Source organism: Electrophorus electricus, chromosome 5 (assembly GCF_013358815.1).
Source record: "Electrophorus electricus isolate fEleEle1 chromosome 5, fEleEle1.pri, whole genome shotgun sequence".
Taxonomy (NCBI): Eukaryota; Metazoa; Chordata; class Actinopteri; order Gymnotiformes; family Gymnotidae; genus Electrophorus; species Electrophorus electricus.
This window is the reverse complement of record NC_049539.1, coordinates 375001-392500: the sequence shown is the minus strand read 5'-3', so window position 1 is coordinate 392500 and position 17500 is coordinate 375001. Positions and strand designations below refer to the sequence as shown.

The 17500-nt window shown below is 46.7% G+C and overlaps 1 protein-coding gene across 2 annotated transcripts in view; it reads left to right on the top strand.

Moving 5' to 3' along the window:
- prex2 (phosphatidylinositol-3,4,5-trisphosphate-dependent Rac exchange factor 2) overlaps window positions 1–17500 on the top strand; it is a 98796-nt gene that overhangs the window by 21047 nt on the left and 60249 nt on the right. For both annotated transcript variants that reach the window (XR_004776018.1, XM_035526093.1), the window contains exons 7-15: window positions 1424–1557; window positions 1631–1725; window positions 4187–4336; window positions 4663–4807; window positions 8484–8584; window positions 10885–10988; window positions 11119–11168; window positions 14691–14766; window positions 16334–16406. Coding sequence is in view for 1 of the 2 variants with exons in the window: in XM_035526093.1 (XP_035381986.1) it covers window positions 1424–1557; window positions 1631–1725; window positions 4187–4336; window positions 4663–4807; window positions 8484–8584; window positions 10885–10988; window positions 11119–11168; window positions 14691–14766; window positions 16334–16406 (928 nt within the window). In the remaining variant the exon portion in view is untranslated. The remainder of the gene's footprint in view (window positions 1–1423; window positions 1558–1630; window positions 1726–4186; window positions 4337–4662; window positions 4808–8483; window positions 8585–10884; window positions 10989–11118; window positions 11169–14690; window positions 14767–16333; window positions 16407–17500) is intronic.

Here is a 17500-nt window from a genome sequence, read left to right as displayed (position 1 = left end):
CTACATGAACTCAGATTCTCTCTGGTAAGGTGAATGGTAGAGCAGTCTAGTTTACAGAATCTGAGAGGTTTCACTATCCCAGCATCACTGCTTCTCCGGATGAGAGAGCAGCAGAGAGGGAACAGAGTGGAGAGAGAGAACAGAGAGGAGAGAGAGAACAGTGAAGGAGGAGAGAGAGAACAGTGAAGGAGAGAGAGAACAGAGAGGAGAGAGGGAACAGAGAGGAAGAGAGAACAGTGAAGGAGGAGAGAGGGAACATAGAGGAGAGAGAGAACAGAGAGGAGAGAGAGAACAGAGGAAGAGAGAACAGAGAGGAGAGAGGGAACAGAGGAAGAGAGAGAACAGAGAGGAGAGAGAGAACAGAGGAAGAGAGAACAGAGAGGAGAGAGGGAACAGAGGAAGAGAGAACAGAGAGGAGAGAGAGAACAGAGAAGGAGGAGAGAGAACAGAGTGAAGGAGGAGAGAGGGAACAGAGGAGCGAGAGAACAGTGAAGGAAGAGAGAGGGAACAGAGAGGAGAGAGAGAACAGAGGAGAGAGAGAACAGAGAGGAGAGAGAGAACAGAGTGAAGGAGGAGAGAGAGAACAGAGAGGAGAGAGAGAACAGTGAAGGAAGAGAGAGGGAACAGAGAGGAGAGAGAACATAGAGGAAGAGAGAACAGTGAAGGAGGAGAGAGAGAACAGTGAAGGAGGAGAGAGAGAACAGAGTGAAGGAAGAGAGAGGGAACAGAGGAGAGAGAGAACATAGAGGAAGAGAGAACAGTGAAGGAGGAGAGAGAGAGAACAGAGAGGAGAGAGAGAACAGAGAGACAGCAGTACTCAGCACTCTGCCCTTTGAGTCATGTGCTATTTTTATCTCTGATGATGGAGTCCAAAAAGAAAACTAAAGAACAATAAATGTGTCCACAGCGTTGGCAATGGAGGGTAAAGAGAGAGAGAGGGGGAGAGAGAGGGAGAGAGAGAGAGAGAGAGAGGGAGAGGAAGAGAGAGAGAGAGAGAGAGAGAGAGAGAGAGCGAGAGAGAGAGAGAGAGCAGCTCTGCTGTCAGCAGTTTGGATGTTAGCGCTCCAGACCTAAGAGTAGTAGACTCTGACAGAGAGTTGGGGTTTGGGTCAGAACCAGGCCAAGCCAACACTGTTCATTTCAAAGGTGAGGTGTGAGAATCTACCCTGTGGCTGGTGGTGCGGGCGGAGCTGACTACACACCCATGCTCCGCCCTGTGGCTGGTGGTGCGGGCGGAGCTGACTACACACCCATGCTCCGCCCTGTGGCTGACGGTGCGGGCGGAGCTGACTACACACCCATGCTCCGCCCTGTGGCTGACGGTGCGGGCGGAGCTGACTACACACCCATGCTCCGCCCTGTGGCTGACGGTGCGGGCGGAGCTGACTACACACCCATGCTCCACCCTGTTTCCCCTCCTCAGGGCTCCAGTATCACGGATAGCTGCACTGAGATGTTGACACAAGGTGTGTTGCTGAAAATCTCTGCCGGCAACATCCAGGAGCGCGTTTTCTTCCTGTTTGACAACCTGCTGGTGTACTGCAAAAAGAAGAACAGGTGATGGCCCCTCCCCCAACCCCTCCCCCGGCCCCTCCCCCGGCCTGGTCTGTATGTATGTGTTGTGTTGCAGGAGGCTGAAGACGAATGCAGAGGGCCCACGCTACCTGTTCAGGGGGAGAATCAACACCGAGGTGATGGAGGTGGAGAATATGGACGATGGTACAGGTGAGTGCACACATGAGCACCTTGCACACGTGGACATGAACAAAAACATGAGCACCTTACACACATGGACGTGAGCGCACACGTGAGCACCTTACACACGTGGATGTGAGCGCACACGTGGGTGCCTTGCATACGTGAAGGTGAGCGTACACGTGAGCACCTTACACACGTCGAGGCGAGTGTACACGTGACCGCTTTACACACATGGACGTGAGTGCACACGTGAGCGCCTTACACATGTGGAGGTGAGCGCACACGTGAGCACCTTACACACATGGACGTGAGCGCACACACAGGCCAGGAGTGTGTCCACGTTGCACACGCTGACGTGTTACGGTCTGCTGTGCTGTTACAATGCACTTTTATGACAATGGAAGCATGAGATCTAAAAGAAACCTCCACCCAGAACACTATGTGTTGCCATGACCGAGTCGTGTGTCCTGCTGTCAGTGTCTGCTGGCACATATTGTGCATCACAAAACAAGCTCTCATGAAAGAGAAACCGGGCATCTCCGTGCCCCAGCCACACGCCTCTGCCCTCGGCCTTATTTCTCCAGTGACTTTCTCTAGATGGGTCGCGAGGGGGCTTTACTTCAGCAGCTAAAGGTTAGAAAAATGCCATCTTCAAATGACAGGACCTTGAAGGTCGGCTGCATTCAGAGCTCTGAGCTGGAGTGTGTCTCGTCTGGAGGGTCTCGTCTGGAGGGTCTCATCTGGAGTGTGTCTCATCTGGAGGGTCTCGTCTGGAGTGTGTCTCGTCTGGAGGGTCTCATCTGGAGTGTATTGTCTGACCTGGAGTGTCGTCTGGACGGTCTCGTCTGGAGTGTATCGTCTGAGCTGGAGTGTCTCGTCTGGAGGGTCTTTTCTGGGCTGGACTGCTAATTGTTGGTTATATTTGCAGATGTTTTCATTCCTGTTGAGCTTATCTGGCTTTTTAAGAGACGGATGTGTTTTGGCTTTGGAGAAGAAACCACTCCAGTTCCATCACACCCATTTCCCTCTCTTACCTTCCCATGTTTGAAGTATAGAGCTACTTTCTTACAGAGGCTTAACTGGTTTATACTGAAAGCTCGGCAGACTTGGGAAACCCGTACTGGTGCTGATGTATTACATCAGACTGTCAGATAGAAGCAGGAAGCGCTGATCCACGAGCGCATGTGGCGTGAATCTCACTCTGAATTATAAATGTGTAGCTCAGCTCTTTTCAGAGACTGACATGCGCCAGGTGTAACGCAGGTTTTGTGCCGGTGACTGGTGAAGGCCGTAGAGCTGTTGTGTCTGACTGCAGATCAGTGCTGGGTCTGTATCGCCACCATGATCATTCCAGTCAGAGATCAGCAGAAGTAATCAATAGGCATTAGACCTGTAATTAAAGTGTCCAGGAAAATTCACGAGAGTGACCAGGAAGGACTGAGAGAATTCCTTGATTCATCTGCCCTGGTTCACGTGCCCTGATTCACGTGCCATGAAGCTGCAGGCAGAGTGGTTACCTCATGCCCATAAAACTCCCATAGCAACAGAGCTCCTCCTTCAGATCTCATTACACCCAATCACAGAGCTCCTCCCTCAGATCTCTTTACATACAATCACAGAGCTCCTCCCTCAGATATCATTACACCCAATCACAGAGCTCCTCCCTCAGATCTCTTTGCACCCCGTCACAGAGCTCCTCCCTCAGATCACTTTACACCCAATCACAGAGCTCCTCCCTCAGATCTCATTACACCCAATCACAGAGCTCCTCTCTCAGATCTTATTACACCCAATCACAGAGCTGCTCCCTCAGATCTCATTACACCCAATCACAGAGCTTCTCACTCAGATCTCATTACACCCAATCACAGAGCCCCTCCCTCAGATCTCATTACACCCAATCACAGAGCTGTTTTTAACTTTTCAAAATTTTGCCTAGTAGTCTGTTTACCTAAATGCGCTAATGTTAAAGAAAACAAGTACAGTGAAACCATCACACGTTATCTGATCAGCAGGTTTCAGGGTTTTGTTTTATTTTGGTTTATGTTGTCACAGTGCTGTGTACACGAATACCTCTTTAATTTCTACTTACTGTTTTTAAAAGGTTTTTTTCCCCGATAAATGACATGCCATCTTTGTTCTTAACCTGCTAACCCACAGTGGTACAGTGGAGTCTCAGTGGTTCAGGTACTGGACTAGTAACCAGAAGGTTGGTTGTCAGTTCAAGTCCCACCACTGTTGGGCCTCTGAGTCCTCTGAAGAACTCTTAACCCTCAATTGCACATTGTACTCATTCATAATTGTAAGTTGTCTTGGATAAAAGTATCAGATAAATGACATTAGTGTAAATGCTGTAAACAGTCACTTTGTTTGTGATTCTGTAGCCATAAACATTTGCTAGCCGTAATGTCTCTGTTTGTGTTTCTGTAGCCGTAATGTCTCTGTTTGTGTTTCTGTAGCTGTAATGTCTCTGTTTGTGTTTCTGTAGCCGACTACCACAGCAGTGGCAACATCGTGAACTATGGCTGGAAGATCCACAACACGGCGAAGAACAAGTGGATTGTGTGCATGGCCAAGTCATCGGAGGAGAAACAGGAGTGGCTGGAGGCCATCCTAAAGGAGCGTGAAAGGAGGAAGAGTGAGTGGGCTACCACCGCGTACCCCTATGCTAGGGGGTGCTAGCGTGTGGCCCGAGGGTGTGTGGGGTCAGTCTGAGTGTGACAGTCACCCTCTACAGATGTGTTTCCTGGGTTATGATGTGTTGTGTCTCTGGTCTTTAGCCCAGCGCTCACACCTGTGTAACATTAAGCTTCCCACCTCGTGCTGAGACTTGAACTGTGAAGAAAGACTAGTACTCCTCTCTACATCAGCACTGAGGTCTGGAATGATCTCTCTCTCTCTCTCTCTCTCTCTCTCTCTCTCTCTCTCTCTCTCTCTCTCTCTCTCTCTCTCTCTTTCCTGAAGCGCTGAGGTTGGGTATGGAACAGGACACCTGGGTGATGATGTCAGAGAAAGGTGAAAAACTCTACAAGCTCATGAACAAGCAGGGTCACCTTATTAAGGACCGGAAACGCAAACTCACCACCTTCCCCAAGTGCTTCCTCGGAAGGTGTGTCCACACAGCCGATGTGCCTCGTTCCTGCCACCATGAGCCCAGCGTGCTTCACCGCACGTAGCTGCTTACGGAAGACGAGACTCTGTGTGGAAGACGTGAAACTGGGTGTGTGTGTGCGTGTGTGTGTGTGTGTTTGTGTGAGCACATGTCTCAGCCGGAGTGGTAGGTAAGGATGTGTAAGGGCTGTGTAAGAGTAGTGTGTAAGAGGAGTGTGTAAGGTGTGTGTAAGGGGAGTGTGTAAGAGGGTTGTGTAAGGGGAGTGTGTAAGGGGAGTGTAAGAGGTGTGTGTAAGGGGTGTGTGTAAGAGGAGTATGTAAGGGGAGTGTGTAAGGTGTGTGTAAGGGGAGTGTGTAAGTGGGTTGTGTAAGGGGAGTGTGTAAGGGGAGTGTGTAATAGGAGTGTGTAAGGGGAGTGTGTAAGAAATGTGTTACGGGTGTGTGTAAGGAGTGTGTTAGGGGTGTGTAAGAGGGGTGTGTAAGAGGGGTATGTGTAAGAGGGGTGTGTGTAAGAGGAGTGTGTTAGGAGTGTGTGTAAGAAGAGTGTGTCCTCTGGCCAAGTTGTGGTTTGGTAGGGAGAGTGTCACAACACCACTTCACTCATGTTTGTGTCTGTGAACAGCTCTGATGTTGTTTGGCTTTACCCACTGAAACAGTTCTAATACCTACAGACAACAAGTCAAATACCTACAGAGGACACATTACTAGAGCTGTGTGAAATCAAATACTTACAGAGAACACATTAACAGAGCTACATTTGAAGTCAAATGTCTACAGGGGACACATTATTAGTAGCACTGCAAATACCACCACATTATTATTACTCCATGTGTGAAAGAACGCATTATTAATAGAACTGCATTTGAAGTGCCACATTCATCTTCCTGTCCTTCCCTATACCCAGAGTATTCCAGAGAACAATCCATCTGTTCTCTTTCTCTTTATATTTCTCCCAGGAGAACTGTGACTGCGCCCCCCTTTTTTGTCACAGTCAATTTAAATCCCGATCCGTTCACTCCGAGTTCCATCGTTCCATCGTTCCTGAGTGGAAAGCTTTGCTTTGTTGTCCCGCAACATGGTTTTTGTTGAGCACTGGTGTAAATCCGGCCAGTAGAACCCCCCCCCCCCCCCCCCCGCCACCCACACTCCCAGTGACCAAACACAATGTGCAGTGTGTGCTGAGGGCTCTAGAGGACATGGGGAGGAGTGTCATCCTCTCTGCAGAGCGTGCACACTGCAGGGGTCTGCCTGGCACAGGATGACAGTGTGCTCGCAATACCTCTGACAGGCTCTCGCGTCCTCACACAGCAGAGGCTGGGGGAAACCAAATCTGCAAGGCCTGAAAATTGTTGTGTTTTTTATAAAAAAAACTTTATTTTTAGTGTCTTTCCATTATGTAGGATACACACTGAGAAAGTCTTCAGTGTACAGACGTACAGCATGTAAGTCAGCTTTGCTCTGATATCGAGGGCTATAATCTCAAAGTAATCTCAGAGTAGTTTTGTGCCTTGGTGATCACAGTGGCACGGCCAGGAAATGTAGTCTGCTTCCTTCCAGCCGAAATGCGAGTGTGCGTTTTATGCTCGCTGAGACATAACCGCTAGGAATGGACGTGATCCTGAACGTGGTTTGGTTAAGCTCGGAGCTCAGTGGGGTTGGATTTCTGCACCATGGCCTTCAGCAGTGTCTCAGGCAGGATGGGCCCTGCTGGATGGACCTGGCCGTTCAGACGTCTGTGCTAGTCCAGCATTACAGCTGTAAGTCATCTGAAAATGTTCTCCTGCTCCAGCTCGCCATCTGACTGCCAGACGTTGTCCTGAAATGAGGCCAGACTTGTGGTCTCATCCATGCTGTCACCTTGGTGAAGCTGGCAAGTAGAAAGAGGTGTCCTCACAAACCTGTCCCTCGCCGTCCCTGTGGTTGTGGTTGTCCCTGTGGTTGTGGTTGTCCCTGTGGTTGTGTTTGGCCCTGCGGGTTGTGTTTGTGTTTGTCCCTGTGCTTGTCCTGGATTGTAAATGTCCTCTGCAGTGGTAAACCTTTTCTCCTGTGGTGTCTCCAGATAAGAGGAGATCAGCCCAGTCTCATCTCCCCGATACAGAGATCACAGCAAAAGAAAGCTGTTAAATAGCTGTTTATTACTTATATTACTTATTTATTCTGGATGTTATTAGCAGTAGTTAATACCTCAACAGTAAATTGTAAATCAATCAGACCAAAGCGCGTAACGTCTGGTGCTTAGACCTTTACAGACCATTTCATTGTAATACACCCGTGGTTTCTCACGCACTGACGTAGGAGGGGAAACCTTGCATGCCTTTATTTTCTCAGGGTTACAGCAGAGTCTTTTATATGAGTAGCATTGCTGAGCATAAACAAGAGATCATATTTATTGTTTATTTTTAGCTGGGGCCATAACTAACAATTACAGAGTGGATTAATAGGTATTCTACACATCAGATTATCTTTACAGGCCAAGTTCAGACAGTCAAATAGGAGACGTGGTAACTTTAAACAGATGAAGATTTTTTTTTTTGTTAAGGACAACATCTTGGCAGGCAGCACAGGGATGATGTTTAAATGTTGAGGAGTGTGTATATAGTCTGACAGGCGTCACACACCGCATGGCGTGATGTGTGATCGAACACTTTCTCACATGAAATGTGGAATTGACACAAGAGCTCAGCCTCTGTAGTTCTGTAGTCCTGCATCTACATAAGGAAGTGACAGTGAGCATGTTGCACTAGTGACCCATCAACTGCAAGGGCTTGTTTGCAAATATTTGTGGTTTCTTTCTCCATGACGATGTTTGTATCACATCTGCACACACACGGAGATGCACACATACACATGCGCACACACACACACACACACACACACACACGCACAGGATGCAAGATATGTTTATTTTGGCCAGGCTGGTCAGTGGCTTTGGGGCTGTGCTGTCTCTGGGCTACACCTTCTGGCCTGTTCAGGCTACGCTCGTTTTGGTGTTGTGGAGAGGTGGTGTGGTAGAGAGGTGGTGTTGTGGAGAGGTGGTGTGGTAGAGAGGTGGTGTTGTGGAGAGGTGGTGTGGTGGAGAGAGGTGATGTGGTGGAGAGGTGGTGTTGTGGGGAGGTGGTGTGGTGGAGAGGTGGTGTGGTGGAGAGGTGGTGTGGTAGAGAGGTGGTGTGGTGGTGTGGTGGAGAGGTGGTGTTGTAGATCCTTCTTTCCGCATTAACCCCTCCAAGCACTGTAGCAGTTTTTTATGCATTTATATACACAAATATTATTGTTTTATTGCCACGTGCTTTGCTGGGACAAGTGTCAACATAATTAAATCCACATTAAAGTCCCATTAGGCAAGTGAAATTCCTCTCTGTAGTAGGATACTGAGGGTGTTTGTGTGTGTTTCCCCTGCAGTGTGTAGCGATTTATTTATTACTTCACGCTTAAGTCAGCTGGCGGAACTGTATTATTTGAAAAACACATTGTTGTCTGGACAGTCCATCATGTGTCCTGTTTGGGCATGACTGTCTAACATCCGTACAGGGAGTGTGAGCCGTGAGTGAGCGAGTTTGTGAGTCTGTGTCCACAGTGAGTTTGTGTGTCTTCGTCCACAGTGAGTTTGTGGTTCTGTGTCCACAATGACTTTGTGAGTCTGTGTCCACAGTGACTTTGTGGTTCTGTGTCCACAGTGAGTTTGTGGCCTGGTTAATGGAGATTGGGGAGACGGATAACCCGGAGGAGGGCGTTCTCCTGGGACAGGCCCTGTTGGAGAACGGCATCATCCACCATGGTCAGTACCCTCATCCTCACAGCCCAGTGCGTTCTTCTCCTCTCAGAGAGGCTCTCACCTGTTTCACATGTAATATACCTCCTTCACTTCAGATTTGGCATTCGAGTAACGTCATGGCCTTGTGGTCCAGTTCCTCTGTTGTCTTGCTTGCAGCTTCTCCTCAAAAACACTTTCTGGCCTGGAAAAACCTCCAGGAAAAATTGTGCTGCTATGATTTCAAAATTGACAATGTCGTCACTCAGCTGGGCCTCTTAACCCAAGAGCAAAAGTTTCTAAAACAGAAGAAATAACAAACACTCCTGACTGAGCCCTCCTGAACATGGCAGGGACGCGGCTACTCTGTGCTCTCCCATGTGTTTGAAGGGTTGGGGTGGCCAATGTTGCCTATGGGATTATTGATCATAACTATGATAATGTTGCCTATGGGATTATTGATCATAACTACGCTAATGCTGCCTGTGGGATTATTGATCACAACTACACTAATGTTGCCTATGGGATTATTGATCATAACTACGCTAATGTTGCCTATGGGATTATTGATCATAACTACGCTAATGTTGCCTATGGGATTATTGATCATAACTATGATAATGTTGCCTATGGGATTATTGATCATAACTACGCTAATGCTGCCTGTGGGATTATTGATCACAACTACGCTAATGTTGCCTATGGGATTATTGATCATAACTACGCTAATGTTGCCTATGGGATTATTGATCATAACTATGCTAATGTTGCCTATGGGATTATTGATCATAACTACACTAATGTTGCCTATGGGATTATTGATCATAACTACGCTAATGTTCCCTGTGGGATTATTGCTCATAACAATGCTAATGTTCCCTGTGGGATTAATGATCAAAACTACGCTAATGTTCCCTGTGGGATTATTGATCATAACTACGCTAATGTTCCCTGTGGGGTTATTGATCATAACTACACTAATGTTGTCTGTGGGATTATTGTTCATAACTACGCTAATGTTGTCTGTGGGGTTATTGATCATAAAAATGCTAATGTTCCCTGTGGGATTAATGATCAAAACTACGCTAATGTTCCCTGTGGGGTTATTGATCATAACTACACTAATGTTGTCTGTGGGGTTATTGATCATAACAATGCTAATGTTCCCTGTGAGGTTATTGATCATAACTACGCTAATGTTCCCTGTGGGATTATTGATCATAACTACACTAATGTTCCCTGTGGGGTTATTGATCATAACTACACTAATGTTGTCTGTGGGGTTATTGATCATAACAATGCTAATACTGCCTGTGGGGTTATTGATCATAACTACACTAATGTTTTCTGTGGGATTATTGATCATAACTATGCTAATGTTGTCTGTGGGGTTATTGATCATAACTACACTAATGTTGTCTGTGGGGTTATTGATCATAACTACACTAATGTTGTCTGTGGGGTTATTGATCATAACTACACTAATATTGTATGTGGGGTTATTGATCATAACAATGCTAATGTTCCCTGTGGGATTATTGATCATAACTATGCTAATGTTCCCTGTGGGGTTATTGATCATAACTACACTAATGTTGTCTGTGGGGTTATTGATCATAACTACACTAATGTTGTCTGTGGGATTATTGATCATAACTATGCTAATGTTCCCTGTGGGGTTATTGATCATAACTACACTAATGTTGTCTGTGGGGTTATTGATCATAACTACACTAATGTTGTCTGTGGGGTTATTGATCATAACTACACTAATGTTGTCTGTGGGATTATTGATCATAACTATGCTAATGTTCCCTGTGGGGTTATTGATCATAACTACACTAATGTTGTCTGTGGGGTTATTGATCATAACTACACTAATGTTGTCTGTGGGGTTATTGATTATAACTACACTAATGTTCCCTGTGGGGTTATTGATCATAACTACACTAATGTTGTCTGTGGGGTTATTGATCATAACTACACTAATGTTGTCTGTGGGGTTATTGATCATAACTACACTAATGTTGTCTGTGGGGTTATTGATCATAACTACACTAATGTTCCCTGTGGGGTTATTGATCATAACAATGCTAATACTGCCTGCGGGGGAGTTTCCCAGCCTCTGCCCTTTCCAGAAGCCTGTATGCGTCCTGAAGAACTCGGCCCATTTGAACGGTTTAAAGATCAGTGTTTCAGTGAAAACAACTTTAATTGTCTGGTTTTAAATAGCTCAGTTTAATCCCACCATCACTGCTAAACACCTCGCACTGCTGTGTGTTGTGTGGTTTGTTGATTTTAGTTCTTCTTTCTGGTCTCTTGTCCAGTCGCTGATAAGCACCAGTTCAGACCAGAGCCCCTGCTGTACCGCTTCCGCTATGACGATGGCACATACCACCCCCGCGGGGACATGCAAGATGTCATCTCCAAGGTAACGCAGATAGACTCCGCCTTCATCCCCTCTCCAGAATCGTTGATAGCACTTCTTGCTGAAGCATGTGGCAGGTTTATTAATGACCTCTCTCTCTCTCTCTCTCTCTCTCTACCCCCACCCCTGGCAGGGTGTGAGGCTCTTCTGTCGACTACACAGCTTGTTCTCACCGGTGATCAGGTGAAGGCCCGGTGTGTGTGTGTGTGTGTCTCTCTGGCCAGCTGTATCTAGACTGCTGCGTCTCCTTCCTCTCTGAATATAACACTTTTGCATGTTTGTTTTAAATCTGGTAGACACATACTGGTTGTGGTGAACTGGAACTGGTTGTGGTGTACTGGTCTTCATTTTTTTCTCTTTAGCCACTAGCTGCTCCTGAAGGTTTCATCCGTCCACCACGGACTGGGTCAGAACCAGATCAGTAATGGACTAGCTCAAGCCCACTCATGGGTACAGAACCAGATCAGTAGTGGTGCCGCTTTTTTAAAGCAGAGTCTTTGAGGAGAGTGTATCTGGGCTGCCTCTGGACTCAGGGCCTGCTGGGTTTCCCTCCTGCCTTCATTATGGGATGTTTACAGAGCCATGTCTGTGTCTGTATGTCTGTGTGTCTGTATGTCTGTGTGTCTGTGGGCCTGCGTGTCTGTGTCTGTATGTCTTTGTGTCTGTGTGTCTGTTGCTTATAGCCGACACACACGTTTCTTGTGTCTGCAGACTTTCACGGGACCCTGGCTGGACAGTCAGTGGCATTGGGCCTGTTTGGGAACAGATGGGGGTGCTACAGAGCTCATGTTGCTTCTCCACCATTCGGTCTTTGTGATGGATCATATTTCAGGGGTGCCAGGCCTGTCTAGAAATGTCACGGGCCGTGAGAACCCCTATGTAAATCCACGAACTGGTTTCAGTGCAACAGAGCTGTTGTGAGCGTGTGAGCGTGTGAGCGGGTGAGCGGAGTCTGGCAGCGTGTCATGTATGGTGCTGTGCTTTGTGCAGAGCTGTTTTGATGTGTTGGCAGTGCCGTAACATGCAACTGGTACCTGCAGAGGGCGCCGTTTGGCTCACGTATTACCCATGGCTAATGCGACACTTTAGTGATAGAGTTTGTGGAGTCTTCTGTGCTCTGGTCTGTTTTCAGAATCCTCTGTTCTACCCAGAATCTCCACTAAGGCCCAGCAGAGAACCAGGACAGAGAACCAGGATACGTGTCGTTCTGCTGGGATGTGGTCCTGTCATGCTTATTAGACTCCTGTGTTTGACGTGATTCTCTCTGATTCAACACCTCTGTGGGAAAGAACAGTGGCAGGTTGCCGCAGACATATAAATGGGGTTAGGGTCAGGGCTTAGGAGTTAGGGTCAGGATTAAGGTCAGGGTTAGGCTTATAGTTAGAGTCAGGGTTAGGGGTTAGGAGTTAGGGTCGGGGTTAAGGTTAGGGGTTAGGGTCAGGGTTAAGGTTAGGGGTTAGGGTCGGGGTTAAGGTTAGGGGTTAGGGTTAGGAGTTAGGGTCGGGGTTAAGGTTAGGGGTTAGGGTTAGGAGTTAGGGTCAGGGTCGGGGTTAAGATTAGGGGTCAGGGTTAGGAGTTAGGGTCAGGGTTAAGGTTAGGGTTAGGAGTTAGGGTCAGGGTCGGGGTTAAGGTTAGGGGTTAGGGTTAGGGTCAGGGTTAGGCTTCAGTTCTGACACAGAGCCTTTGGAATCTTTTATTTTATTTATTTGCAGTTTGTGTCTGGGTTTGTGAGATCTTTCTGGTGTGATTCATGCCTTTGCTTTCAATAACGCTCATGACCTTGTTTGAGTGCTCATATCTTTGTTGTATTGACAGCTTTGTTGAGACTCTCCCTAAAATGAAGGTTTCTCTAAATGTCTTGGTGTCATGTGTGAAGAGAGATTGTGAGATCAATCACTGTCTACTGGACTGTAGTCGTGAAGAAGGCTTATCAGTGGATCTACATCCTCATCCTCACATGATCACGAACTCTGGGTGATGTCCAGAAGGACGAGATCACTCATACAAGAGGCTGTAATGAACTGCGCAGCAGGATTCACTCTCCATGATGGGCTGAGGAGTTCAGGAGTGCGTCTGTCTGGTAGGAGCTCAGAGTAGAACTGCTGCTCCTCTGTGATGAGAGGAGCCCATTGAGGGGATTCAGGTATCTGATAAGGATGTCCCTTGGTCACTTCCTGGAGGAGTACCAGACACCTCGGGGACACCTCAGGGTGGACCCAGGACCTGCTGACTGGCCTGATCGCCCCTGGGAAAGAGGCCAGGTTGAAGAGGTGGAGATGGTCTGCAATAGCCTTTCACCTCCACTGTTAGACCTGGTTCAGTGCAGCAAGCCAGAGGAACGAGCGGTAGCCCCGCCCAGCCCAGTGTAGCCCTGCCCAGTCCAGTGTAGCCCCGCCCATCACAGCACAGCTGGGCTCTGGAGAGACTCCAGGAGCAGCTAGAAAAATAAGAACCACTTCACGCGCTTGTCACAGCTGCAGGAGAAGGAAGTGTGGCATGTGTTGAGTCAAACTTCCTTTGTGCAAATGAGGCTCCCTCTTTGTCAGAGTAGGTGTTTAAAATGTAAACTATGTCCCGAGGGGAAATATTTGTGTCTGCCCTTTTATGTTCTACAGATTGCAGACAGCTAAGATTGGACTTGTCTGGATTTGGCTGTGAGACCATGTGTGTCTCTCTGTGTGTGTGGGGGAGGCAGTGTGCACTTCCCAGAATGCTCTGGCCTAGTGTGTGCCCCTTGGGAGACCCTTGACTTCATGGGAAAATCTACTCTCTGTTTCATAACAAATTCTCAGAGTCTGGCCCCAGCCACAGAAACATTTCATCTGACTCCCTGAACACTGCCACTGGGGGGGAGCTAGAACTTTTGACCTCAGCTGAAGAAAGAGTGACTGACTGACCGGAAATCAGTGCAGCTCACCTTTCCCCTATGACCTGTACCGTTTCTTTGATCAGTTTGATTCGTATAGATGTGTAAGTCATGTTTGGTCTTTCAGGGCTGTCAAGAGCTGCTATTTTATCAAAATCAAAATTTATTTCTGTAGCACTTTTTACAACAGTTGTTGTCACAAAGCAGTTTTACAAATGTCTGAGTCCAAACCCCCAGTGAGAAAGACATGGGTGACAGTGGTGAGGAAAAACTCTCTAGATGACGAGGAACCTTGAGAGGAACCAACACTCAAAGGGGAGCCATCCTCCTCTGGGTGCTAAATAATAATAATAATAATAATAATAATAATAATAATAATAATAATAATAATAATAATAATAGTAATAATAATAATAATAATAGACACTCAAAGGGGGGGCCATCCTCCTCTGGCCAACAACGGTCACTTTTATGGCAGTTAAACACTTCCTGTTGTCAGAGCACTGGGCTGAGAGCTGCCCTGTTTCTCATGCTGATATTTGTGTCAGTTTTGCTGTTTTTGAGTGACGTTTTCCTCAAATAAAATGGGTATGCCAGGACTTCCTTTTTAGAATGGTCACAGTCGGGATTAGGCCAGCGAAAACTGGTCCTGACAGTCAGTGGAAAATCAGAGGACACCCGGGGATTAAAGAGCGGGACTGTGGGCAGTGGTGAGGGCAAGTTCGGCTCTCTCAGGAGGTCAGAGTTGAGACCTGGAGGTCATGGGTCAGGTTACAATAACTTCCTATAAGGTCTTATTCTATTTAAGTAACCCCCCCCCCCCCTTTTTGTGCATTCAGGGATAAAGACTACCATTTAAGAACATACAAGTCAGTGGTGATGGCCAACAAACTCATTGACTGGCTCATAGCACAGGTAAGACCACAGTCCTAGCACAGGTAAGACTACAGTCATAACACAGGTAAGGCCATTGTCATAGCACAGGTAAGACCACAGTCAAAGCACAGGTAAGACCACTGTACTAACACAGGTAAAACCACTGTCATAGCACAGGTAAGACCATTGTCATAGCACAGGTAAGACCATTGTCATAGCACAGGTAAGACCACAGTCATAGCACAGGTAAGACCACTGTACTAACACAGGTAAAGCCGCTGTCATAGCACAGGTAAGACCACAGTCATAGCACAGGTAAGACCACTGTACTAACACAGGTAAAACCGCTGTCATAGCACATGTAAGACCACAGTCATAGCACAGGTAAGAACACAGTACTAACACAGGTAAAACCGCTGTCATAGCACATGTAAGACCACAGTCATAACACAGGTAAGACCACAGTCATAGCACAGGTAAGACCACAGTCCTAGCACAGGTAAGACTACAGTCATAACACAGGTAAGGCCATTGTCATAGCACAGGTAAGACCACAGTCATAGCACAGGTAAGACCACTGTACTAACACAGGTAAAACCACTGTCATAGCACAGGTAAGACCATTGTCATAGCACAGGTAAGACCATTGTCATAGCACAGGTAAGACCACAGTCATAGCACAGGTAAGACCACTGTACTAACACAGGTAAAGCCGCTGTCATAGCACAGGTAAGACCACAGTCATAGCACAGGTAAGACCACTGTACTAACACAGGTAAAACCGCTGTCATAGCACATGTAAGACCACAGTCATAGCACAGGTAAGAACACAGTACTAACACAGGTAAAACCGCTGTCATAGCACATGTAAGACCACAGTCATAACACAGGTAAGACCACAGTCATAGCACAGGTAAGACCACAGTCATAGCACAGGTAAGACCACTGTACTAACACAGGTAAAACCGCTGTCATAGCACAGGTGAGAGTGCTGTCATGTATAATAGTCATGCATTAAGTGCTTTTACCCTTAAAACTTTTATTTGGAGTTGCTTTGTTTATTGTCTTTTTTTTCATTGTTTTACCCAGTTATGTATATAATGCACTTTATGACCACAAATCCGATTTTCTAATATATTCAGATGTAAATAGTGAATAATAGATGAGTATAAATAAACAAATAATTAGAATTAATCAGCATGTTTCTGTGATGTAGTGTGTGAATGGCAAGTGAGGATAGATGAGAAAGAGCAAATAATGCTAGAATAACGGCAGCTCTGTGCAATGTATGACTGTCCCAGAGAGGAACACAGGCTGCAGTGTTCACTACTAATGGAGAACTCTAACCAGAGTTTTATCACTCATGTCTCGGCACTCAGGCTGGGATGTAGAGGGGTGATTTGAAGTTCAGGGACTTCAGTGATGCTTTAAAATGGAGTCACAACCTACTGTGAACTATGAACTAAATCTTGGGTTGTCACTCTTCAGTGACTTTGATGCAAATATGTTTTCACTGGAAGTTGAAATGTGTGGCGTGTGATGCGCGGATGTGAACATGCTGACGGAGTGGCAGGCAGCGAGTTTGTTCTCTGTTCTTCTTTGCAAGGGTGACTGTCGAACAAGAGAGGAAGCGTTGAACCTGGGGGTGGAGCTGTGTGCCAATGGGTTCATGCATCATGGTATGACTGGCATCTGTCTCCTCCCTCTGTTTTCTCCCTCTCTACTCTTCTCTCTGTCTCCTCTTCTCCCTCTCTCTCTCTGTTCTTTCTTTCTTCCGTTTTTTCCCTTCCTTCTTTAAAGACAGTAGAATCATACGCTGAGACATACAAAGCAGCCTTTGTATCATATTTGTCTCCTCCTGGCCTGTCGCAAGGGCCACTCACTGTGGTCTTCTCCTGTTGGTGTGTGTTACTGGGCGCCCCTGTTCGCTCTCACCTCACCTGGAGCCACTCAGGAGCCAGGCGTGAGCTCCCCATTGCTATAGCAACTGGTTGTTTACAGAACTCAAGCCTCATTTTCAGAGTGGGAATCTGCTGATGCCAAGGGCTGCGTCATGTGACTCACAGACTGTCTGTAATCAGACACTCACATATTGTCAGTAATCAGACTCTCACACATTGTCTGTCATCAGACTTACACATTGTCATCAGACACTCACACATTGTTAGTAATCAGACACTTACATATTTTCATTAATCAGACACACACATTGTCATCAGACCCACACATTATCACTCACACATTGTCTGTCATCAGACACTCACACATTGTTAGTAATCAGACTCTCACATATTGTCAGTAATCAGACATACATTGTCAGTAATCAGACACATATTGTCAGACACTCACATATTGTCTGTCATCAGACTCACACTGTCTGTCATCAGACACTCCCACATTGCGAGTAATCAGACTCACACATTGTCAGTAATCAGACACTCACACATTGTCAGCAATCAGACTCTCTCACATTGTCAGTAATCAGACTCTCACATATCGTCAGTGATCAGACACTCACACATTGTCAGCAATCAGACTCTCTCACATTGTCAGTAATCAGACTCTCACATATCGTCAGTGATCAGACACTCACACATTGCCAGTAATCAGAGACTCACATTGTCAGTAATCAGACTCACACATTGTCATCACACTCACACATTGTCAGTAATCAGACTCACACATTGTCATCACACTCACACATTGTAATCAGACACTCACATATTGTCAGTAATCAGACTCTAACGTTGGTTTTTCTCTCCTCTGCCCCAGA